Source organism: Falco naumanni, chromosome 1, assembly GCF_017639655.2.
Source record: "Falco naumanni isolate bFalNau1 chromosome 1, bFalNau1.pat, whole genome shotgun sequence".
Lineage (NCBI taxonomy): Eukaryota > Metazoa > Chordata > Aves > Falconiformes > Falconidae > Falco > Falco naumanni.
The window spans coordinates 89,382,336-89,406,466 of NC_054054.1; the positions used below are offsets into that span (position 1 = coordinate 89,382,336).

At 46.0% G+C, this 24,131-nt stretch overlaps 2 protein-coding genes across 10 annotated transcripts in view; both read right to left on the reverse strand.

The window, feature by feature from the left end:
• Positions 1–2,249: 2,249 nt before the first annotated feature.
• ANHX (anomalous homeobox) lies at positions 2,250–14,903 on the reverse strand. Its single transcript, XM_040604611.1, has 9 exons — positions 14,760–14,903; positions 13,760–14,033; positions 13,001–13,125; positions 12,653–12,776; positions 11,219–11,405; positions 10,603–10,735; positions 10,027–10,328; positions 5,669–5,756; positions 2,250–3,649 (listed from the first exon to the last, which is right to left on the reverse strand). The coding sequence occupies exons 2-9, from the start codon at positions 14,006–14,008 to the stop codon at positions 3,619–3,621; spliced, it is 1,239 nt and encodes a 412-aa protein (XP_040460545.1). The 5' UTR covers positions 14,009–14,033; positions 14,760–14,903; the 3' UTR covers positions 2,250–3,618.
• Positions 14,904–15,940: 1,037 nt separating this feature from the next.
• Positions 15,941–24,131, reverse strand: part of DEPDC5 (DEP domain containing 5, GATOR1 subcomplex subunit) — a 47,334-nt gene continuing 39,143 nt past the window's right edge. For all 9 annotated transcript variants that reach the window (XM_040604691.1, XM_040604649.1, XM_040604674.1 and 6 more), the window contains 5 exons: positions 21,093–21,262; positions 19,972–20,143; positions 18,810–18,870; positions 17,640–17,722; positions 15,941–16,742 (listed from right to left, as the gene is read on the reverse strand). In XM_040604691.1, coding sequence (XP_040460625.1) covers positions 16,447–16,742; positions 17,640–17,722; positions 18,810–18,870; positions 19,972–20,143; positions 21,093–21,262 — 782 coding nt within the window. In that variant the 3' untranslated portion in view covers positions 15,941–16,446. The remainder of the gene's footprint in view (positions 16,743–17,639; positions 17,723–18,809; positions 18,871–19,971; positions 20,144–21,092; positions 21,263–24,131) is intronic.

Below are 24,131 nucleotides of genomic sequence, written 5' to 3' on the forward strand. Positions count from 1 at the left end.
AAATGCTCCTAGATTTCTATCCCCTTGCTGTGATCAATTAACACATATAAGTACTGTTCTTTGGGCCCTTATATGCATTTTAAGATAAAAACGGCTTTGTTTTTCCCATCTAGGGCAAGCTCCTTGCTTCACTAGGCCATGCCATGTTGAGGAATGACAACAGCAGGTACAGCACGTTCAGCTCCAGGCAGGTCAGCCACGTGCTCAGAGTGCTTCTAAATACAGCTCCAAGGAAGAAAAACATTAACACATCCAGAACTTGCTACATATGGTAGGATAGGGAAACCAGAACATGACGGGGATGCAAATCACACCTAGGAAACAAGAACAAGGTAAGACAAACTGAACAATTCAAATGCTAGCCCACTGCGAATACACTATAAAGAGCTCCACTATGCTGTCCTTTAAAGATGAACTCCAACCAGCAGCACAGGCAGAGGCGGCCAAAGGCTAAGCAATGCTGGCATTCAGCAGAGATTCACTTGATCTCTTCCTCTACTGCATGGGCTATGCATCTCATCTGTTCTAGCTCACAGCTGGGAAAGCAGCAGCCTACCTCCCAACTCTGCTCAGCTACCTGTAACTCAGCACAGCCAAGTCCTGTGAGATCATCTGTAGGCACAGCTTGCACGTTCTTGTCCAAATGCAGTTAGCTCCTTAGAAGTGTTTTGTGCAAATTCAATATCCAGGCAGCACAGGGCAAAGATGCTAGTGGGTCAGAATACACTGTACTTCAACCACTTGACATCTCTTAAAAGACTTTTAATTTGCTGGATTTCACCTATCAAGCCTTGAGTCATCTAACATAAATTTCCAGAAAAGCAGTAAGTTATTTCATCTGGGAAATGACCTAGAAAATGCAATTGTTCTCCAGAGAACAACCGTGCCAAATTTGGAAATTAAATTCATTAAGTGTTAAGTGAAAAAGCTTTAATTCTGCTTTAGCTGCAAAGCCTTTTTCAGATTCAGGTTTGGAAAAGAGACCTGTTATAGCACTCCTTAGGAATTCTGGTGAATTCAACCTCTTCTTTTTACTTAGAACATCGAAACAACTGTGTTCTTGAGCTATTTTAAAAAAAAATCTTTCAAGGCCTTAGGACACTGGTATTGTTAAAACGGTAGAACAAAGGTCAGTTATCTGCAAAACCAAAATACCTGCATTCCCTAGCATGGGTTGTTCTCTTAGAAAATAATCTACTTAACTTTGAATGACAGGTATCTAAAATTCCAATACAGCTAGTGTTAATCTTTCTCATTTTCCCTGGCAGGGAGCAGCACTACGTTTTAAAAAGGAACTGAAAATACATCTCACTGTAAAGAGAGTCATCATTTTTTTACTTCGATACATCCATTTTCAACAGCAGGGAAATGTAATCTTCATCCCCACACAGTACATACCACTGACTGGCTAAATAACAGTAATTGTAGGAACATGTATCATTAAGGGTGAAGAATAAAATATCTTATGTGGGATCTCATACAAAATCTATCGATATCCAGTGTGACTTGCTACCGTGCCACTGCTCCTGCACGGAGGCCGTTCCACTGGCTGCCTCACGAGTGTCTCCTTCCACCACAGGCCGCAAAGAAGCCGCAGCTCTTTGCCCCTCACCGCGCAAAGGCCCAGTAAACGGCTTTTACACAGCGTGGCGGGGACGGCCCTACCTCTCGCTTACCGGCGGCGGCAGCAGCGCCGCTAACGGCAGCCTCCCGCCCCCGAGGGTCGGGCTTCGGTCCCCGCTTCTCCCGCCGAGCCCCGAGCCCCCTCACTCCCGCCCGCCAAAGGCGCCGCGCGCCCGCTCCGCTGTTGCTATGGCTCGGCGGGACGCGGCAACCAATCAGGAAGCGGCAGGATATATTTGTCGCTGTTGCTACCGCGCGCCGGGCCAATGGGGAGGGAGCAGGGAGGCGGCGCGCGGCCGCCACGGAGGCGGGAAGGGCCCGTCGGCGGCCGGAGCGAGGGCGGCTGTGGCGGGAGCGGGGGGGCCCCGGGGGCCCGGCCTGCAGCCCGGCGTGGCCCCACAGCTGAGGCACGGACCCGTGCGAGTCCTCCCCCGGGCAGCACCGCCTTCCATACAGCAGCTGCGACCAGGCAAGGGCCTTGCAAGTGACAGCCACTGCAGTACAGCGCCACACGTGCGCCCAGGGCAGCCAGCGCCCAGTGCTCATACACAACGCAGCACCCCCTGCGGATGTACTGCCTCCCACCCTTCCCGTGAAAAACCAACCCTGGAGAAAGTCATTCACAACCTTTATTTGCCAACTTCGTTACAAAAGGCACTGAGGGCACCTACATCTTCAGGCAAAGGTAACCCCTTCTTGAAAAACCGGCAGCAGTGCTTGGGTAAAACCCCACAGGAGCGCCCAGTGACCTGCAGCGTGAGTTTTAAACCTGCACCGAGGGTCTGCTTTCCTCCTGCATGCCCCAACACTCTCATGCACAATTCACTTTGTAGTCTCCGAAAGCAAGGAAGGAAAAGGGGCTCCTGCTGCGTGAGCAGTGGGAGACAGAGTGTAACAGGCAGCTTTGGGGCTGAGTTAAGTAAGGAAAAGCACTGAGCAAAAGGAACAGAGCTGTGCACGCTCCCCGGGAGAGCTGCAGTGGAACAGCTTACCCCCAATGGAGCAAGCAGCCTTCAGCCAAATGCAGGATTAGTCCCACCGTGGCTACAGTGTGTAGGAAACTACAGTGTGTAGGAAACTTGAGTCTGCGCAACTCACGCTGCTCTGCAGGGCACTCGTGTGAATAGGATGCACTCGCCTGCCGCTGCCTGGTGTCAGAGTGCCGCAGACCGCCCGCAGGGTGACACAATTGCCTTGGCAGCTTCAGTCCATCCAGACCTGGGGACTGAAAACTGATCAGGAGGGTTCAGCAGCTCCCACCTCCTCCATTCATCCTTCTTTCCTGGGCAATCTGAGATACAGGTGGTATTAAGTACCAACAACGCAGGTATGCCCTCCCCCAGTCCTGCAAGAACACTGACTTCAGCACCGATGATTCTGCCATGCTCCAGTTTGTGTCGTCTGCGGCACTACAGAGTATGGAACACGCCAGGAGTTATACCCAGCAGTACGACAGAAATGCAGGGAGATGAGACATAGCAGTATTTTACCAGTGCTTATCTGAGACCGTATTTTCCAGGTCTGAGAAAGTTACCTAATATCACTGCTATGCAGTGTAACTAAATTTTACTCTTTTTGAATACAGGAGTTACATTTACCTTCATGATGTAATGAAGGACTCAGATCTGACCAGCGCTATGGGTAGACACATGTAACTGCCACAGAACCAGTAACGTGATATTTTTAGCGTCTACAGTGCAGCTTCAGGCTGCTCCACTAAAAACCTAAAGTCCACAATGCACCTTTGGTTTCTTCTATCCTTTGCAAAATTCTTAATAAAATTGTAACTCAAACAAACTTTGTAACCATTAGAAAAGGCCTTCATCTTTCCACCTCAGTCTCTCTATTTACTTCCATGTCAAATCCTTCATTAAAAAAAAAAAAAAAAATTCCTGGGGAAGTGCAGACCACACTGAGCATCTCTGCAGGCTGGTCACATTCTTCTGCCAGCTGAGAATTCAAAGAGCAGCCATGCTGCCCAGAACGTGTCACTGGCTAACGGGTCACCAACTGGATCCTCCAGGACCTGAAAGACACAGGAAGGAATCAAAGCTTCACCACACACGATCTTTAGTGATGCAGTTGCTCACAACGGAAGATCTCCGTTGGGCGGACAGAGAGTAGCACAAGACACTGCAATGACAGGGAACGTCAGTGGTGAGGGCTGCATGCATGAAGTGACAGAGTCCTCGTTACCCTTTAAGTTCAGGTACAGTAATCCATCTGTACAGGGCGTGAGTGTAAAAACGTCAAGCACAATCAGTGCACACTTCAACTCTTAGTAATTCAGAGAAAAGCACTTGCCTTTTCTCTTGCCTTTGCCTTTCTCAATGCCTTTGCCCAAGGCATTGGCTCCTACAAAAGCAAGTAAATATCAGAAGGTAAGGCCAGGATGAAATAATTAAGGGACCAATCACCTGAACAAGGGAGCTCTGTTCAGGCAAGGAAAGAAATGTCTCCAAAATGAATTAACTTTTTGTTTGTTTGTTTGCTTGTTTTGTTTTACTCTCATTTTAGCTCTGATGGGATGCATGACCTACAAAAACCAAATTGAAAGTCATGTGTGGACAAAAGGAAGCGTACATCTGCACCCCTGTGGTTCAGACATAGGAACCAAACAACTGCATATTCCTGCAACAAGCCCAGGGCAAGTTGATTTAGCAAGAAACAGAGTGCCCAGGAAGTCTGTAGAATCCTGTGAAATCATGCCCATTCGAGCTCTTCCTTTTTCTATAGCACGTATTAAGATATGCAAAAATTGCTTTTCTGAATTTCTGAACTGATTAGTTATTACAAAGATTTGAAAACATCCCCTTCTGACATCTGCAAGCATCACACAGGATCTTGCTCCCCAGCCCACATTGCACTGAGTGTCATGTTTCTATACCATTGCAAAATCGGTACAAGAATGCAAAATAGCAAGATGAAAACTAGCTACAGAGACTGCACGCTCTGGAAAGCTTAGAAAAGGCTCATTCATTATTAATGCCCATAGCTTTCCTACTCATCTGGCTCACATTATGGCTGGTAAAAAGGCCACTTTCCAAGATACAGATCTTTATATCGATGCTTTCAAAGGCTCAAAAGAGGTTCTGTTACTGCCCTCAGAGCTGCAGCCGCTTCCTATAATGAGGCCAGCTGATATGGTCTCCTGCTTTTCAAAATCTCTTTTAAAAAGGTTTTCTCCAGCAGCTTATACTGCAAGAGAGACAGAAATGGATGCTGACTGACTGATCAGTAGACCAACACATGTGAAGCCAAAAAATAGCTCAAGGTACGGTTCTGATAGGGCTTTCTTGGGTCCTGTTCTTAGGTAACATCTAATTCAGAGATGATGTGCTCCCATCCCCTTGAAAGCACCAGATTTCTAAATTCTGTTCTCTACTGCCTTAAAATCACCATAAGAAAACATGCAGGCTGCATCCAGATTAAGTAAGTAAACTTCTTTTATCATGTCCTATAATACTGCTCTGTACACTGCTATCACCCATCTCTAAACAGTACAAAAATCTCTGTTCCTCATCAATAACACAGACTTGGAAATGAAAATTACATGAAAGATTTTAAGTGGTCTGAAAGAGCAGTCAAATTCTGTAGAACCCTTCAGAGGGGAGGACCCTCAAGCAGCCATCCTCCTGTTGTTACTGTTTCACCTGAGCTCCCAAAATGCAGTTTGAACTCTGCTGGTATCACCAATATCTTCTTTCCACAGTGCTAGGTGAGCTTTTCATTGCTCAAAATTTAAATTACACTTTGAATCTGCACAGGTTACTTTGGTCATCATTTCAACGACACATTTAGTAAAATCAGGGTCTGATAAGCAATCCAAGTGGAAAAAACAACAAAACCACCTCTCCTAGCATCTGCTGGATGCTACTCAGGGAATGCCCAGTTTGCTCTGAAATGGATTCCGAAAGGTATGCTTAGATCAAACATGTTTCATCCTAAATATGATGTGAGGTTTTGCATCCCGTGTGAGAGCTACAGCTGGATAGCATGTATAGGGCTAAGCTCCTTTCTCTGAACATTAGGTGTGTTCTCTTACCTGGCTTTGTCCCCAGGCTTGGCTTTCTTCCACGTAGGGTACAGAAACAAGTGGGCACTGAGGCTTGCCAAACACAGTCTGACAGGAACTGGAAGAAAATATGATATACAAATGCGTTTGTATTTATGCTCTACTCGCTGCTTACTGTAATGTTTTGCAGCAGGACAAGAGGGGCTTCTGGTAAAACTGTTCATTCAACAGAGATCTGTTAAATTGCTTACAAACCTGCCCCACTTCTCCTCATTGTTATGGCCTGAAAATACAGATTCCGCACTGAGAGGACCAGCCTGACCAGGAGCACTACACAGGAATGACATCTCGACTTGCAACTATCCTTATACCCCCAGAACATTCTCCATAAACAAAGAGATGTCTACCAAAATGTCTCTCTCCTGGAATGTGTTTTAAAAACACAGATCTTAAGAGTCAAAACAGATAAACATGTGCCTTTATACATAGCCACAACATTGGCTATGATTTTACTATAGCTTTTCAAGACTGCCAGTTGAGTGTCTGGGGCCACAGCTTCCCCATCCACACCTCCCTTGGGGGCTCTGCCAACCTCTCAAAAGAGGTCACAGTCTGCAAGGCACTGAGTCAAGTAGGAGACACTGGGTTCTTGATGATGGGATGTTCTCTCCCTTGTCACCAGCTCAAAGTATCAGTACTCCAACAACACTGCCCGTACCACTGCCAGGAATAGCCCAGGGTATTAATGGCCATACAGGCCCAGGCCAAAGGTGCCAAGTAACAGAGCGTAAGAAAAAAAGCAGAAGAAACAGGGCAAGTGCCAAGTTGCCCTTCCTTGGAATGCTCCCTCAGTTCCGAAAATCAGTCTTCGGACTCCTCTGCTGGAGGCTGCGTTCAGGCAATCACATTGACTAATGACAAATGGACTCAACCCCCACAGCCACCTAAGACCTTGTCCCATCCTTTCTCATAGTCCACTTACACCAACATGCACAATGCCCTTAAGAACAAATTCTGCAATTTATTTATGCAACATGCAAAAAAGTAGCCTCCTTTTGTACGTTTTGAACTCACTGCCTGCCAGTGTCGACGCTGGGTTATCCAGAGGGGAGAGCCTAACAGCAGGAGGATTCCCAGCACTCTGAGCTGGAATCCCAAAAATGCAGCCAGAAGCGGTAAGCTGCAACTAACATCTCAGCACCGATGTTTTTTAAATCAAAGTGCTGGCTCATAAATGCGGTCTCTTCTGCTCCATAAAGTTCAGCGTGCCCTTCTCTTTGAAATGGGAGGCATGAGAGAGTTACATTCTGCATGAACCATTAGCTGGGCTACATTCCACCTGTCTCAGCTCAAGGAGCGAAGAGGATACACCACCACTATCTGTAAAGGCGAGCATCTGTTTGGTGTCCCACAGGGACTTCCAGTTCGCTAGCTGGATCAAACTCTCCTGTCAGGCAGCAGGAGCAGATGGAGACAGTCAGCTTCCAGCCTGGTTCCCCCTCACACTCCCACCTCACAGCCCTGTAGATCATAAGAGGTTTGGATACAGCCCAAGTGCGTAGGACCAACTGTAAAAAAGCCCATGAAAGAAATGAACTGGAATTGTTCTAATAAGCTTTCAGGCTAAGTCCTTTCCAGGTGAGCACCTTTAAAAATAAGACAAAGCAGATTAAGGGTCCTTTGGCTGACTTTTAGTTCTACCCCTGCACTTACAAAGCAGGGAGCCAGAGGTGCTGGCAAGGCAGCGAGAACGTAAGACATTAAGTCCACTCCAGATGGGTGACCTTGGCTAAGTAATTTCCTCCTCTGTGCTTTACTCTTATCTGCCCTGTCTTTCCAGGATAGCAATGCTCATTTGCCTTACAGTTTAAGCTGTTGACTCCTTTGTCAGTCCCCAGATGAGTGAAGCTCATTGCAACGTTACTGCTCAACAGGACTCCGGTGACACAACACTTCTCCCTAACCCAGTGATTGTGTTAGAGGGCTCTGGCCTGATAACAAAGGTGATCCTCATTTACTGCCATTCACTGAAGCGTGATCTTAGCTAAGCCTACCCATGCAAAGTCTCCTGGCTCTCTAGAAAGAAACTGGAAAAGGCCCTAGATGAAACTGCAGTCTGAGGATTACTCATTTCTAAAGAGATCGATGTTCCATGGCATTTTTGGTATTTTGGGAAGTTCAAGGTTTTGGAGAGAGCTGGACCAGGCCACTCCACAGGATATACAAATGGAGTTCATGTAAGTATATCCTCACCAGAAGGTGTCAACAAAGCAGCAAGTCCTGCCCCTGACAGCAATATGATAAAGGGTGTGTGGATTCCTGGCAGAACTGACATACTCAACAAGGAGACATTCACCATAGATTTCTTCTACTGATGGAACATATTTTAAAAATAAACATGAGCTCACTCTAGAGTCAGAACACGCAATTTTAAGTCCAGCCAAAATATTGCCACCAAGCCTTACTGATCTTTCATGATCTTGCCACACAGACTGAGGTGGGTTTAAAATGCCCGGACCTGGGCTCTCTCCAGCAATTCTGAGCGAGGAGTCTGACATGAGTGTGAACAAATGTAGGCACCAGGCCAACTGGGAAATAGGGGTAAAAGGCAGAAATGTTTTTAGCAAGGAACTGGGAGGCAAAACCCCACCAATTTTTATGTGCAGTGAATCACTGCCCTCCCTTGCTGCTTGACAAGCCACAAAGCCTCTCCGTGCCTCTGCTTCCTCATCTATAAAGTGGGAATAAAACTGCTTCTGCCTACCACTTTGACATATTATTGACAGCCTTGTGCTAGCACAAATGCTGGACAGTGTCAAGCAGAAGGGTTATGAAATGGGGCTACTGCTCCTGTTGTGCCTTGCAGATCAGTAACTTAAAGGAACCTCGTCTGTTTGGCAGTGTTTATTTTTATGTAACATTATGGAAGTTGTATAACATACGGAAGACGGCACAGATTTTTTTGATTTGCATTCTGTGAATTTAGCTCAAATCTCAGAGAAAACGTGCAGTCTGAAACATTTGCTACAGGTAGAAAACAGAAAGACAGAACAGTGCCTGTTTTTCTGTCTTCCAATTTGGAAAGCTTGCACTATGGAATAATCTTGTCATGAGGTTATGAAGCTACAAAAACTATTTTAGGATTAAGTACAGGCCCTACCAACCCAGCCCACAGAATCAGCTCTCACTGGACCAGTATAGGTTACGATTTTCTCCCAGAATCAAAAACAGGCAAATAGCTTAGAAGCTAAACCTGCTTTAAAGAGAGGCGTTCATATTTTTTCTGATGAGGCTGGTCCCAAGTCTCCTCTGTGCCACCACCGTAAAACACATATACACTTACACTGCATTTCCCATTTCCAGTGCATAGATGTAAATATCTGCAAAATATGATGGACACGAGGAGAGTCAGGCCCTGGGAATGAGATGCATCATTACAGTCTTTCTGCAAGCCTCTTCAGCAGCAGGACTGGGACAAGGCTAGATCTACAGCATCATTGTTACTCCTGCCTTTAAGAAGCCCTGTGCTTTCCACTCCCTTTACCTGTGGGGAAGAATAGTTTCCAGGGTCCCTAGCTGTCTTTCTCTAAGGATGAAGCTTTCAACCTCTAAATCTGACTGCTGAATGATTCCTCCTGAACTGGCCTCAGTACAGCCACCTTGAGGGACTCTGCTCAAGGAAGCTCTGATACCTGCTGAAATAAATGCTTGTATTAAAGACAGAAAACATGACTCCACCCTCTGACCCAGCTATTCCTCCCCTCCTTGCTACACACCGACATTCACCCAGCCTCTGGTGAGCCACAGCACTTTTTGTTCTGTAGACCTACAGCAAAGGCAGGTGGACGTCACTTACATATCCTATTGAGGCTATTCTGAAGAACAGGGAGAGGAAAAGAGATGGTGGGAATGCTGAACAAGACTGGACAGGAAGAGGGGGGGGGGAGGGGAGAGTAGCAGGAAGGAGAAAGGAAAGTAAGAATGTGTTCCTGAAGACAAGCACCATGTCACAGTTAAGAAATTCCCAGCCTCTGCTCAGGCAATCTCTAAAGAATGACCCAGAAGCTTGTTAACTGACAAGGTGAGCAGGCAACACCTGAAGGGGCACTTCCAATGGAAATGCTCCCACCTTGCTGGAAAAGCGCTATCTTATGGAAGCAGTTACAGTTTAAGCAAAAGAGTAGGTAAGAATATCTGCTTCAATACTTTAAATCAATGGATTTTCTCATTGAGCTACTATGAGAGCAGAATCCCATAGCAAACCCACAATAAGCCCTGCTCTCATTTGTCATGACATTGGAAAGCCACGTAAGTGAGCAAGAATATTTACAACAGAGAGGAGAGAAGCTTCTATTAAAGGTCAAGGATTTGGGTGCAGTTTTACTAACCTTCTATACTTGGGGTCCACATGGAGCCAGGGTCTCCTCTGCTGCTGCAAGGGGCCTGCCACGCAGCCAGGCATTCATCTGGGAAGGTAAGGGACCCACAAGAGCAGAGGAAAAAGTTATCCAGATGGGGGCTGGCATTAGTACTGCTTGCTACCTCTCTGGGCTGCAGGACAGCAGAGTTAAAGCAGGTTCCTGGTTCCAGCACAGCCTCAGTACAAAAAGCTACAGGTTGTTCAGCGCTGCGAGTAGTCAAAGCAGCCTCGCTTGTCCTCGCTTCATACATCTCACTGCTCTGCATAAAGCTGTAACAATGGAGATGATAAATCAGCCAGACATATTGCTTTGCAAAGAGGGGGGATGCCCCAGCTAAACCTCTGAATCCTGCCCTTGACAGCTGGGAGATTAACTGCTAGATGCTCTGACTGCCTGATGCTGGGCATGGACCGCTCCCATCTATGGGATCAAGTCTCCTAAGTGATGTCACCCTGGGAACTGACACGAAAGTCAGTTCCACGAACAAGTTTAAAGGTTGCTTCATCTCTGAACTGTCACTGTAAAGACTTTTTCATACATCACCTGGATTCCATCATCTTTAAATATGTTCCTTCAGGAGGCTTATGCAGATCTGCAGCTGGCTGCTCCCACCCTGGGTCACAAGGCACGAGGGTCATCTCTATTTGCTCAGAGCCGATGCCCACACAAGATCCATCTGAAAGGTGCAGGCCAGGCAGATGAAGGAACACTAATAGTTACTCCAAAAAGCAATGAAACAAGTCTAATTTGCCAAATGCAGCAAGACCCTCCTATTCCCCGTGACTGAAGTTTGGCCAAGATTCTGTTAAGGGGCATGAATATACTGCACTTTACTGGAGTACTGCCCTGATTTCAGAATCTGAGAGCTAAAACCTGTTGCCTCCTGTGTATTTGTATTTATTTGGTGCCCCTTCTGAGACAGGCATCTCTTTTCACCTGTCCTTGCACAGACCTTACCAATGTTTGCTCCTTCTGTGGAGTGACAGCCTCTAGCCAAACAATGAGGCACTCCACTGAAGTAGAGTCCTCCAATGTCCACTCAATCCATCAGCATATAGATGCTGTTCTGGAGAAGGAGTATCCTTCCCTTTCTGAGGGAATTTAAAATTGGTTTTCTGCTTTCTGGACCACATCCTAAGCCCATTAGAAAGAGACAAACCTGCAGTTTGTGGAGTGTAGGATTCTTCATCCTGCCGCTCCTTTGTGTGGTAAGTCAAAGGCCTCTCAGGACATGAGTTGTTGAGCTTTTCCGCACGAGGAAGGCAGGATTTTTGACGTCGTCGGTAATTTGCAAACCAGTTATAGACCTGAATTGGCTGCAAGTTCATGTCCCGAGCCAATCCCTCCTGCAAACCCAGGTGTAAGGGGAGATCAAGAGAAAAATAAACCGCATCCAAATAATCAGGCTTTTCCCTTCAGATCCGAAAGCAGCCCAGCAAAAGAGCATTCAAATCCAGATACATTTGTCAGTAGGTCTCCGATAAGTCTGTGTGGATCCCCTTGCAGACTGATTTATAAACTCAAAAGAGTTGCTGGAAAACACACATTCCACCCTGCTCCCCAAGTCCATTTGTTTGCTATAGGAAACCATGTACTGCTATTTTATATTGCTATATTTACATGTAAAACCCCACCAAAGCATGCTATTCCCACAGACTGACAGCTTCACATTGCTAACATGACACTAGTAGGATAACCACTAATGCATTTACCACAGCTGTGAGCAGTATAAACACCTGTATCACATTCACAGAAAAATTTATGCGGTATTAAACTACTAAATAATGAGATCATATAAATGAAGAATGTATTGGGAAATTAATGCATAAGTGATCATAGTATCCTGACCTTTTAGGACTTTAATTATGCAGCTTCATTATTCTCCCAATTCAGAGTGGTTTTTTCAAATGAAAAAATGGAAGTCGTTGTTCCTTTGTGAAAAGGCTAAGAAATAAACCAGCTTCACATTGCAGAACTAGTCACCAGGCCATCCTGCCTCATATGAGAAGGGTGTTGGAAAAACTGAGCACCACAGAGGCAGACTTTAAAGTCTGAAGCCTTCACCTTGCAAGGCAGCAATCAACCAGGATTACTGGACTAATTCACATGTCACTTTCGTTACAAATCTGTCGCTGTCCAAATGAGGTAGGTACCTGCATACATCAACACAGCCTGCTGTGTTTTGAAATTCTTGAATTTAGTGTGGTAAGTCAGTGCAAAATATATTCTGGTAAGCAAAGTGCAATTTTATATAGGCTATAACTCAGTCAAGTCAGAATTATTTATCACTGCAATACAGCTCTTCTGAGAAACGATTGCTTTGCTGCCTAATCACTACAAAATTAGAATGGTTAAAAGCCCAGTGAGGAATTTATTTCCCCTGATCTTTTTGTTCAAAGCAAGTGAAATGATTTCACATGAACTTGATGATTTTTTTAAGGATACCTTTAGGGAAAGATCAAATATGGGGAAGCCCAGCCCCACTGGGCCTTCTGAAAACAAGGATTTAGAATGAAACCGGTTATAGACCCCTGATAGCAGAGGTCTGCTTTACTGTGACAAGGAGACTTGACTGGACGTAGCACAACCCTACCCGCTGTTTCTTATTTGGATTTGTTGTCACCTCTGCAGCAAACCTGTGCAGCTGCTGGCGTACTTCATCTGAATAGTTTCGATTCTTCAAACCTTCAGGACAAAGGGAAATAGGTGGTGGATTCCTATGCACAGGAGAACAGGATTAAAAAGGACCCAAAAAAGAGACATTCATGGGAATTTTCTCACATTGTCACAAGTGGTCAAAAAACCAAGAAAAACCCAACTCCAAGAAGCAGCCATCCTGAGATGCAAAATGATCCCTCTGCATCTCTACCCCCTGCATCTGTTAACTACCGCAGAGGGGTGGGGGTGGGGGTTGGAAATCAGTTTCCCCACACCACAGTACCTCTTCCTGCAACGGAATTTCTGCAGTGGTGTCAGAAAATCCGTGCGGTGTTTCTCCATAGCCCTCCGGTAGTGAATCTCATGCCAAAGTTGCACCAGCTCCTCCTTCTCTTCTGCCTTGCAACACTAGAACAAAATAGTAGGTAAGCAAACCCTTCCCAGGTAGTCAGTCAGGTTTCCTACAAAGGAGAAAACCCTCAACAACTAAAAACTTACTCAGAAATTCCTACTGGTTTGACAAAGCTGGTAGCATTATGCAAGGATATGGCTTACTGTACACCTTCCTTCTATAATGTATGTTACCTGTCTAATGCTGCCTTCTCCCCAGTGAAAAGGGCTAAGTTACCAGATCTAGAGGCAAAACCTCCTCGCCCTAAGTGGTGCCATCCAACCTTCCTCATATTCTCCCATCCTGGCAAGCCCTCTAAACTTGGCTGCCCCAAGGCTTCTATGTCCTGAGCCCTAAGTTAGTGAAAAACTCCAAGAACCACCATAATAGAGAACAAAAAATCCTGCTTTCACAAACTACAACCAACCCCATAATCACCCAATTACCTTCTCTCCCTTGGCTGATTCATAGTAATTGCATGTAGCAAAGGCTTTATCCTATGTTTCAGGTCAACCAAAGCACATATACCACCTTCCACTGCCGTACACCAGCTAGAAATATTCCATGTGCTGCAGCTGGAGTAAGTCTGCACTAACAGCTCTGATTGCTATTTTCCTAATACTGTTGTTTCCACGAAGAACAGAGCCCTACCTCCAGGAGTCTGCAGGCTGTGTCATGCTGCCCATTACGGATATGAATGAACACACAAGCTCGGACAACGTGGATGTTTGTGAGAAAAGACATCTTGTGTTCGCATCCCATCATGGCCCCAACCAACTTCTCCAGATTAGCAGATGAGCTCTGGAGGTCCTGGCAAAGCTGTCCTGCTAGATCCAGCAGCTTGGCAGGTGGGGGATCCTTGTTTTTATTCCTGTTTAACATGGCCATGAACCGCTTCATCCTTACGTCCTGTTGGAAGCCTTTTCTATGCAATGCACAAAGTTGTGGTTAGATAAAAACTTTTATCTCCTATTCTTAGGTTCTAGGGTATGCTTTTTTGTGGGTTTTTTCGTTTTTGTTTTTTTTAAGTAAAGAAATTCACAGTGCTATTAAAAGCAGCCTGAGGACCTCAAAACAGTGCTAATAAAACTAGGCCTAAAGCAAAAGCCACACCAGGTTTGCAGTCGAGAAAACCAAGCTCAGAAAGACCAAGCTGGCCCCAAAGCTCGGAGGCTGAAGGAAGAGGCCAAAGCAGGAGGGCTGCGGGGGGCACGGCACCTGGGGGGGCCCTGGCTTCCCCCTTGGGTCTGCGTGTGGGGCCGGGGACACTGGGGCACCTCGGGGCAGCTCCAGCCCCTGCCATGGGCCTCCAGACGGCTCCAGTGCCAGCACCCACATACCCACCGCCCGGCACGAAGCTTCGCATCCGCTGCTCACAGGTTAAAACTACCAGAACATTTACACCAGAGACATCCAGGTGAAATAAATGAGGTTTTAGTCCTCCAAAATGGCTCAGGACAAGCCAAGAGCTGCTGGCGGTTACACCCAAGCGTAACTCCAGCGGCGGTCAGGGCCGGGTGTCACGCGTTTTCCCGGGGGAGGCCGGCGCGATGTCCGGTGGGTGCCCCCGGGGACACCCCACCCCTGCCCCCCCCTCCCCCCTCCTCCCTCCTCCTCCTGCCGGCCAAAATGGGGATAAGCTGCTAAATACCTGCGCGCCGCTGCGGAACGGGGACCCCCGGCTGCCGTCCCCTCCCGGGCCGGCGGCAGCGCAGCGCGGGGTGCCACAGCCCGCCCCGGGGCTCCCCGGCACCTCCTTGCCGGCCCAGCGCCGGGCCCGGTACCGCCGGGGCGGGGGCCTCCCCGCCCACCCCACCCCCGCCGCCCGCCGGGGGAGGCCGCCCCGCGGGACCCTGCGCGGCGCCGGCCGGGAGGAGGGGGATGGGCGAGGGGGAGGGGGGGCCGTGCGCGGGGGGAGGGGGCCGGGGGCTGCCCCTGCCCGCCCCCCCGAGGCTGCTGTGACCGAGCAGCTGCTGCGGGCACGGCCGCCGCCGTGGCGAGGCAGTGGGGAGACGGCAGCGAGGTGTCCCCTCCGCAGGAGGGTGTTGTGCAGGTGGTGGTGGGCGGGCGTGCAGCGGGAATTCTGGCGCGCTCCCGCGCACCGAATGGAGAGCCACGCAGCTCAAACCGCCTTCCCAGGTGGCTGCTGTCTCCTGACTGAGAAGTCAGAGTCAGTTTAGGGGATAAAACCGCAGCAGCTGGGATTTTCCCTGAACCGGGTCTGCAACGCATCGTGACTGTCAGCTCTCTGCCGACTCCGGTTCAGGGCGGGCAGGTAACAGCAGTAACCATCTCGCAGCAGGAGCCAGCAGCCCCCTTCCTCGCAGTGCTGCATCCCACCCTGCATCCACACCTTACAGCCCCCCTACCTGCACAGTGCTGCATCCCACCCTGCATCCACGCTTAAATAACTGGCTCATGCCAAGTCCACGTGCCATATCCCAGCTTTCTCTGCAAAGACAAAGACCACCTACTTGAGCACGGCCTTCTCCTTTTTGATGCATGCATGCACATCCTAAAAACCTGCTCATAATCCTCTTTGCTCCTCCAACCAGCAGCACCTTGCTTTCAGCTGCCATGGTTTCTCCTTAGGCTCAGATGCTGGCCTTGCAGGACAGTAATGGCCTCTTGCTCCTGCTGCATGTCACTGTCCTAAATCCAGAGCTAGAGATGGAAAGTCCTGGGTACTAAAAGGACAAAGCCCCGCCATTGAACTCTGAGCATTTCATTATCACGCTGGACATAAGCAGCAGTATTTCCTTTCCACAATTACTCTCCTTTACTCCCCGATTCCATGCTGCTGCCTGGAATTACAACAAAACATCAGGTCACTTGACTTTTTGCATTTTTACTTATTTACACGTATGAAAGTTAACAAGTGACTCTCGCGTTTTATCATACATATTCACACAGTCAGGCACACCTCAAAAGGGGAAGAGGCAGGCTGCTGTCAGGCACATCAGACGCAAACGGCACCAACCATTTCCAGTGACAGAAAGCTGCTGCCATCACCCTCTGTGCTGAATCTAACTGCCCTTGAAAACATTTGCACTCTTCCTCCTTTACCTCTGCTCTAACTGAAGGTTTGGCAATCAAGGACTGCAGCTACTTGAAACCAAGCTGAGGTCAGGTGATAGATATTGGCAAGCCAACAGCTCAGATTCTTTTTCCAAGGACCTAATCAAATTCTGTTGAATATCAACAGCAATATTGATCAGGTCCTCTTGGAGCCTCAAGATGAATCCACCAAAGAGGCTCTTTTCCAGTCATCCGTCACCTCTACATCCTTGCCACAAGGTAAAGCTTCTAACTGTCTCCCTAAGAGATACAACCCTGTTTCATGGAGCACTGGCGTGCATTTTATCTAGACAATCTGTCCAGAACAAAACAAGCCGGCTATCTTTGTTCCAGCAAAAGTCTGTGAAGTCTTTCAGCAACCGATCAGCAAACTTCTCATCCCCTGTGGCACTGGACCGCCACGTTTTCGTCAGCATGGTGTTGTAGGCCCAATTGTAGCCAATGCGCTCTTCACAAAACATGTTCTGGTTGGTGGAGCTAGTGGAGTTGCGCCGGCGTCGCTGCTGCCCACAAGAAAATTTCCGCTTGGAATATGGTAGCTGCAAAAACACTGTCCCTGGAGAAAACAGACAGGGCTTTAGTCTTCGGGAGACCCAAGTCCCAACAACTGGTAGCTGACTCATTACATTCTGAAGAGGAAATTGGACTGGGTTTCCTTTAATTGTCTGTTAGCAAGATAAAATGGGATACGCTTTTCCTTCTTTGCTTTTACATCTACCTCTTCCTGCAAATTACAGCACTGGAAAAGAGCACACTTTGTCTTGCCTTTCTCTTGGTAGAAGGGAATGAAGCAGAGATGTAGGCTCTGACCCATCTTTCTACCTTCACATCAATTTCCATTCTCTTCTGCAGTTTTCCAGAAGCTCTCTTCCTGTCATTGTCTTCATGTCTCAGCAACCCCTCTGCACGTATGAAGTTATTTGACCACAATATGCCATACATGGAGCTTAGTTAGCAGTGATGACAGATCACCAATATTTATGAAGAATAATAATGAGCAAGTGGATCCTAAATGCTTTATCTACCTCCCACACTGTGTGTATGGGTAGAGATGCATCTACAACTGACCTTAAGCACGAGAACAGAGCACCAACTTGCTCCAGTACCTTCCCTCCTTCTAGCTTCTATAGATACACATTTTACATTGCACTTGGAATAAGCTCTGCCTTGTTGTTTTTTTTTTTTTTTAATTTCTCCATCTCCTGGAAATAAAAGTTTCAGAGACACTATAAAGCAAGATTTCAAACCAATGCCACTGATTAGCAGCCACATTTTGTGCTTTTCATACTGCCTCTCCAGTTTTCTGGTTTGTGTTGGCCAATACACCTACTTGTCATCTGACTAGGGACATCGTGAGGACCAACATCACTGACACAAAACAAACTGCATGTAAAATGGTTCTTTTTTTAGAATAGCCTCCTCCTTACCCCAATACCTGCCAAATATCACTCACCTGTGACATGGATATACTGTGGCTTGTTCTCAGCTGGGAAGTTGAATGCAGAGGCTGAGTATTTATCTTGCACAAATCCAAATCTGGAAAAACAAACACCAGGGAAAAAAAAAAAAAAAAAGAAAAAACAAGATAAAAAGTGCCACTCCACCTAGGATTCCTTCAGCCCAAGGCAAAGGCACCAGGGAAATCCTTCCACTATCACAAATGCTCCCTTTTCTAATGGCCTGAATGCAAGGGGAAAAGGGATGAAGAGAGTTTAGTTTCTCCAAATATTGTCTGGCCCCTGCTAAGCAGGAAGCTTGTATCCCCATCCTGAACTCTGTCCTAACTTGTGCTGGAAACAAGAGCACCAGCAGCTCAGTTCGGGAGAGCACTGAGCAGTCTCTTGACAAAATGGGGCAGCTACACATGAATGAGGGAAGAGTGATAGTCAGACAGACATTCCTAGGGTATGTTTCAAGCTGTAACCTTTTTTTTTTTTTTTTTTTTATGCTGGACAATATTCCACACAGAACTGCAAGCAGCTCACCTGAAAGTTCTTTGCTGTTCGCAGAATACTTGTTCCTCTCCTGCTTTCTAAGCTAATGAAAGATTATTTCCAGGCTAAAGGCCCTTACAAAAGGCAGTCTCTCTGTCATGAAAAGAGACCTTGGCAGCAACACCATGAAACAAACTGGCACCTCAAGCACACAAAGGGGTGAGGCTAGGTTGGTATTCAACGTTTCCAACAATTCCTTCTTAAACTGGGCCCGACCTCTAACATACAGCTACCACCCCAGTCTCCTGCCAATTGTCAGTCACTGGTTGTCATCCAGCTCAAGACTGTGTTAAGTACATGTGAAGGAAATAACTGTCCCTTCTCAGAAAGAAATCTACCTACAGTCTAACTGCTTCTGAATTAGAGTAACAGGGCACCTTCCAACGGCAATGCCCTCCCTATGAAGACAGTATGGTTTGCTAATAAGTGACAGGCTGAAATACTATCTACCTGCCCCTTGCACCCACCAACTCCAGGCATTATTGTTATATTTTAATCTAATAATCTACAAGCAGACTTCAGAGAAGCAGATGGCATAGAACCCATGCGATTCAGGAGTTCAGCACAGGTGTTCATCCTACATTATCCAGGGAGATATGAACCTTTCAGTCATTCTGCCCTGTACATACCTGTGTGCTATTGCTTCCTGGAGGAGATGCATACGGTCCCAGTATGTTTCTGGTTCAAAGCCTGAAAAACAAAAAGATAACTGTTACCTAGTCAAGCCACTTTATTTCCAACTTTTCAAGACTTCAGTTTTCCTCAGAAGACCTCTGTGCACTTTTGGGGTTTTTTTTAGCCATTTCTTTCAGTTACATTTTTTTCTGTCAACTGTCCCTTGAATACCACCTTATTAGAGACATGTCTTGTACACCCCAGTAGCAGATTCATCCGAGTCTTGTACACCCCAGTAGCAGTTTCAGCTGAGAATTTAGCTTTTGTGTCTCTTGAGATGAAGGAGAGGAACATTATGGAGTGTGTGGGAGGGTGCAAGGAAGGAAAATGGGCTGCTGTGTATCACCACAGAGTGCCCTGAAAATACTTTGTTCAAAGTCAGTGTGGCTATGGTGACCTCACATGGATTTGTCACTAACTTTTACATTTACACCTGGACACTGGGTCAAGGGTTAATGAAAATAAAGCAAGCCATCATCTTTGCTATTATAAAAAAGAGCCTTTTGCTAGCTGTCCCTTCTCACGATGCAATTTTGCCTCTGCAGGGGAACAGAGTTCCCTGATCTTTGAGCTTCCACCTGAGACTTACCACAACAGCATCAGTCAAAAGGGTGAGATCACATTGCAGAAAAGGAGATTGCAGTTTCTAGCTCTTAATCTCATGTGCAAACACTCTTACTGTGAAAGTAACCATGGCAACAACAAAAAAAAGAGGATGGCAGTCATGAAAGCCTAATCTCACTGAGGGAGAGAACAAACAAATGCGGGATACAAATGCAGAGCAGCTGTGGGCAGGGTCTAGCAGCAAAACAGACTCTTACAGTCTAACATCATGTCAAACAAAATAACTACTTGAAACAGGCTCTATAAGAGTACACAGCATTATGGCAACAAAGATCACTGGGGAGACCACCTTTCCTGTGCCTTGGTACTTGTAGCTGCCAGCTTCATACGCTGTTGCATGCTGATTAGCCTGGTGTGGCTGCTGAAATGTAAAAACAGGCCCTTCATACAGCTCATGCATATCTGGTAAATGAGGTTCTTCATGTCAACTACATGCCAGAAGGGACCTGCTTGCAGAAAAGTACACCAAGTAAAACAAAGAACATTTCTTACCGTCAAACAAATGCTCGCTACCCTCCTTCAACAAGCAGCTAACATTGAGTGGGATGAACAACTGAGCTCGAAGTGGGTCTCCATATAAGTAACTGGGCAAGGCAAACGGCCCTTCCAAGACTGGAACTAGCAAGAAACCACAGGACGTGGCTTTCCGATGCCAACCCTGAACCTGAGAAAAGATTCAAACAATGAATCATACAATACATGTCAAACTGAAGAAGGGCGCTTATGTGCACAGGAGTAACTCATTCCCTGACAATAGATCAGCCATGCTCAATTCTCCACAGGCTCAGCTTGCTTTGCATGGCAAGCACACAAGCGTCCTTGTAAGCAAAGCAGTACAAGCACAAGACATCAGGCTTTCCTTTTTGAAGTGCCTCATCAATCAGAAAGCACTTTCAAACAGGACATTTTTCAGGAACTGATTCAGCCTACTTATCATCAGTGGCTAAGTACTGCTGCTTTACTGGAACAGTGCAATAGATTTTTAAATAAAAGCAAAAAAAAAAAAAAATCACTGAGTGCTATCTGGCCGGGTGGGGTAAAACCTGGTGTTAAATTATTTGAGTTTTACAGAAGCTACAAAAGGGAAAACATCTACAAATTACAAGTGACACAAACCACTTGCATTTTCAATTCAAAATGTTTTCAGCAAATTAAAAATAGCTAAAAAGCATTGCTGAACAGGAAGGACACATTGCCTGGAAAAGCCCTGTCATGAAAGCAATTCTACTGAGATTTAAAGTTTTCAAGTTTGAAGACAGAAGAAATGCAACGTGAAACAGATTCTTTTCCAAAGACCCAGCTTGGGGCTTAAGATTTGCCTAAGGGAGACTTAAATTTATCACCTTGACCTATACTGATCTGTGCATACTGTGCATGAAACCCACTAAAAGCAGAACACTATTCCGCAGACAGAATGACTATAGATAGCATGATAAATGATGACCAGATGCAGCAATGCTAACAACCACCAGTAAAATTACTTATGGAAATGAGGGTGGATTTAACCCACTGTTTCTCTCTTAATACTTCCCACAACAACGTCCCCAGTAGTCTAAGGGATACAGAGGCCAGACAGGCATACTTGCGGCCACCCAGAACACAAGAACCCTTACCATCTCAAAAAGAACAGCTGCAGTCACTGCCATCCAGTGTAACTTGATTTCAAAAGCAGCATTCAGGGAGAAATTGCCATGGTAATAACAACTGCACCACTCCAAACGGTCAGTGCGGTTATTCACATCCACATCAAGCGTCACTGTCCGTTGCTCAGGCACTGTGGCAGCTACGCAGCCAAGGAATAGGGGTATATTTAAAAGATGCATTGAAAGAGGGTAGGAGACAGAATGAAGAGAACAAACCAAACAAGACAAGCTATTTTAAATGAATTTGTCCTCCCACTCCTCCCCAAATATTTTTTGGACTAGCAGAACAGTCCCAGAATGCTGCTCATCCAGATCACAAAAGACATAAAAGCCTGAAGCATTATTCGTATCAGAGGTCTGTGCCACAGAATTACCCTCCCAAGCAGTCAAAAAACATTTCAGCTGCAATAAAGACACAGAACCAAGAGTCACGGAGCTAATCAATAAGCGACTGGTGCCATAATTAAACATGGCTAGACATCATCAGCTCCTTCACGCCCAAGACATTCCAAATTTGGTTTAATATCTTTCTATATGCCCCCACCAGCAATCACAACAGGGTGTTGGTACACAGGGCAGGAGCATTCTGGGACCTTCCACAGCTAGAAATTAGAAGTTAAACTTCTTGTTTCTTTGACCCCACATCAATATCCCACATTACCGCATTGCTAAAACTGCACATCCAACACTTTTTGTAAAAGCATGGAAAGGCAGCCAAGACTCATGCAGCAGTGTTACGATCACTGCAATACCTTCTATTGTTTTGCAGCAAGTGCAGAGATAGTGCCCAAGATCCAGCTCCCTTTGTGCCCCGCACCCCAGTGAAAGAAAATCTCAGCTATCAGGCAAAAGAGGAAGGGAAGCACAGAAGGTGGAAGTGACCTGGCTGGTGTCACAGAGCAGACTGCAAAGCCAGGTACAGAGCCCAGATCTCCTGACTCTGAGACCAAAGTCCTGCTATGAACCACGCTGTCACTTTCAACTTTTCTTTAGGCAAATACATAATGTAACATTTCTATAACGTTAAAAACTGACACAAAACAAAGGGCTGCAATACTACTATTGAAAAACCTTTGCCCTTTTTTTTTATTGCATGCATGAGGGATGGATGTTGTTATTTGTTGCTTAAGTAGAGGAAGACGTGCACCCCTTTATATGGTCACCTTTCAAATGACCTTATAATTTAATGGCATTTAAAAAAAAAATTAAAAAGTTCTTCATCCAGGTAGATGGACAGTTCCCACCTTCACATCTACTGCAAGTTAGCTGAAAGCAGTTTTCAAGGTTATAAGAAAATCCTTTACATTGCTATTACTGCAGCTTAGAACGAGGCAGGGGAAAAGAAGAAAAAACCCAATAAAAATGGAAGAACATCACACAGTTTTGTTTTGCAAATAAGATCCATTTTTGTCTTTGGGAAATGTCTCATCTGCAATTTCTGAATTGGTCTGGTATTGTCAGACAGACCAACATCTTGGGATTTTCTTTTTCTTGGTCCTTTTCAGTGGAATATCACTGTGAATGCAATGGCTGTAGTTAGAAGATTATGGTGGCAGTTTTCTAACAAAGTATGTTGGAAAACAAGATCCCAAAAGCTGTAAAGTGAAAGCAGCTCAATCAGGTAGATGTTGGTTGTTAGCTAAGAGGTCAGCAATAACACCACAGTCCAGTGTGCCCAAACCAGCACACTGTGAAGAATGAGCTCCCTGCTCCCTTAGACTGTTCCTTTTTCCAGACAATGCAGACACCCCATTAGGGCTGGAGCTTCTCTCTCCGTCTTGTCTGCAGCTGTAATGCACAGGTAAAGCAACAGGAACACAGTCCAACCAGGTGAGCTACTCAAAAGGACCTTAAAAACTGATAAGAAATAGCCACGTGTCTGAATTCCGAAGTTTCAGTTTAAAACCAACTTAATTTTAATAGAATAAACTTTGGCTTCCGTAGATTTGATTTTAAGACGACTCACCTGCTTCCCAATTGTCTTGTATCATTGAGCATTTAACTAATGATTTGTTGAGTAAATCGGAGAGGAGCAGGCAGGTTATTCTCCAGTCACAGACTACGCTATATACATGACTACAATTGCTAGTGCATGCATTGCTATAAATCAAAAGGGACAAGATTAGGTATATCACAGGTCAGACTTGCAATGGGAAGGGAAAGGGGACAATCACTGGGCAAGTGATAGGGGAATTGGGAGGGATAAAGATTTTCAAGATACATGGAGCTTGTTCCAGAGCTCCCAATGCTTGCATGCAATTTTATGTCACAGCTTGACATTTAGGGAAGGTGGGGAGGGGAAGAAATAAAAACCACAACCAAATCAAAGCCAAGAGAGGAACAAATGAAGTCACGTGGACCAGAGGTCATCTGGGTTTAGTAAAGCTCCTTGCCTCAGATGAACTGGTGAAGTTTGTTGGGTTTTTTAATACTGTTTAGAAGAGGGACAGCACAGAAACATCAATTAAACCAGTTCCTTTGTAAGAAAAAAGTTCCACACTGGATTTTTCTCCAAGAAACTGTTATTCCTGGAATAACCAGACTGCATGAGAGCAATCTGGAAGCATTTTTCATTCATCCAAGAACTGCAAATCAGTTAAATAGCAGAATGGACACAATTCCAACTGAAATGAAAAAGGAAGGCTACACCGGTGTGTAACTACATCACATGCTGAAAGAATACATTCTTTCCTGGCTGGTGTTAAAGAAAAGGTGAGAAGGCCACTAAAGCCCTCTTCTTTCCTTGTCTGTTTCCCCAGGTGCAAGCTTACTGAGTCTCAGTCTTCTCATCTCACAAAAGAGGACAGACACAGAAAGGTGAAGTGTCTTTCTTGGGCTAAATAGTAAGAGATCAAAGCAGAAACAGGAGCTGGCCCAAACACCTCCAGCCCTCGCAAATCTTCGATGCCAGCCTGTGTTCAGGCTTCAGCTCCGGCCAATCACTGAGCTAATGAGGTTGGATACTAGCCAAGGCAACAGATTTATCATGCGACAGGGAAAAATACCCTG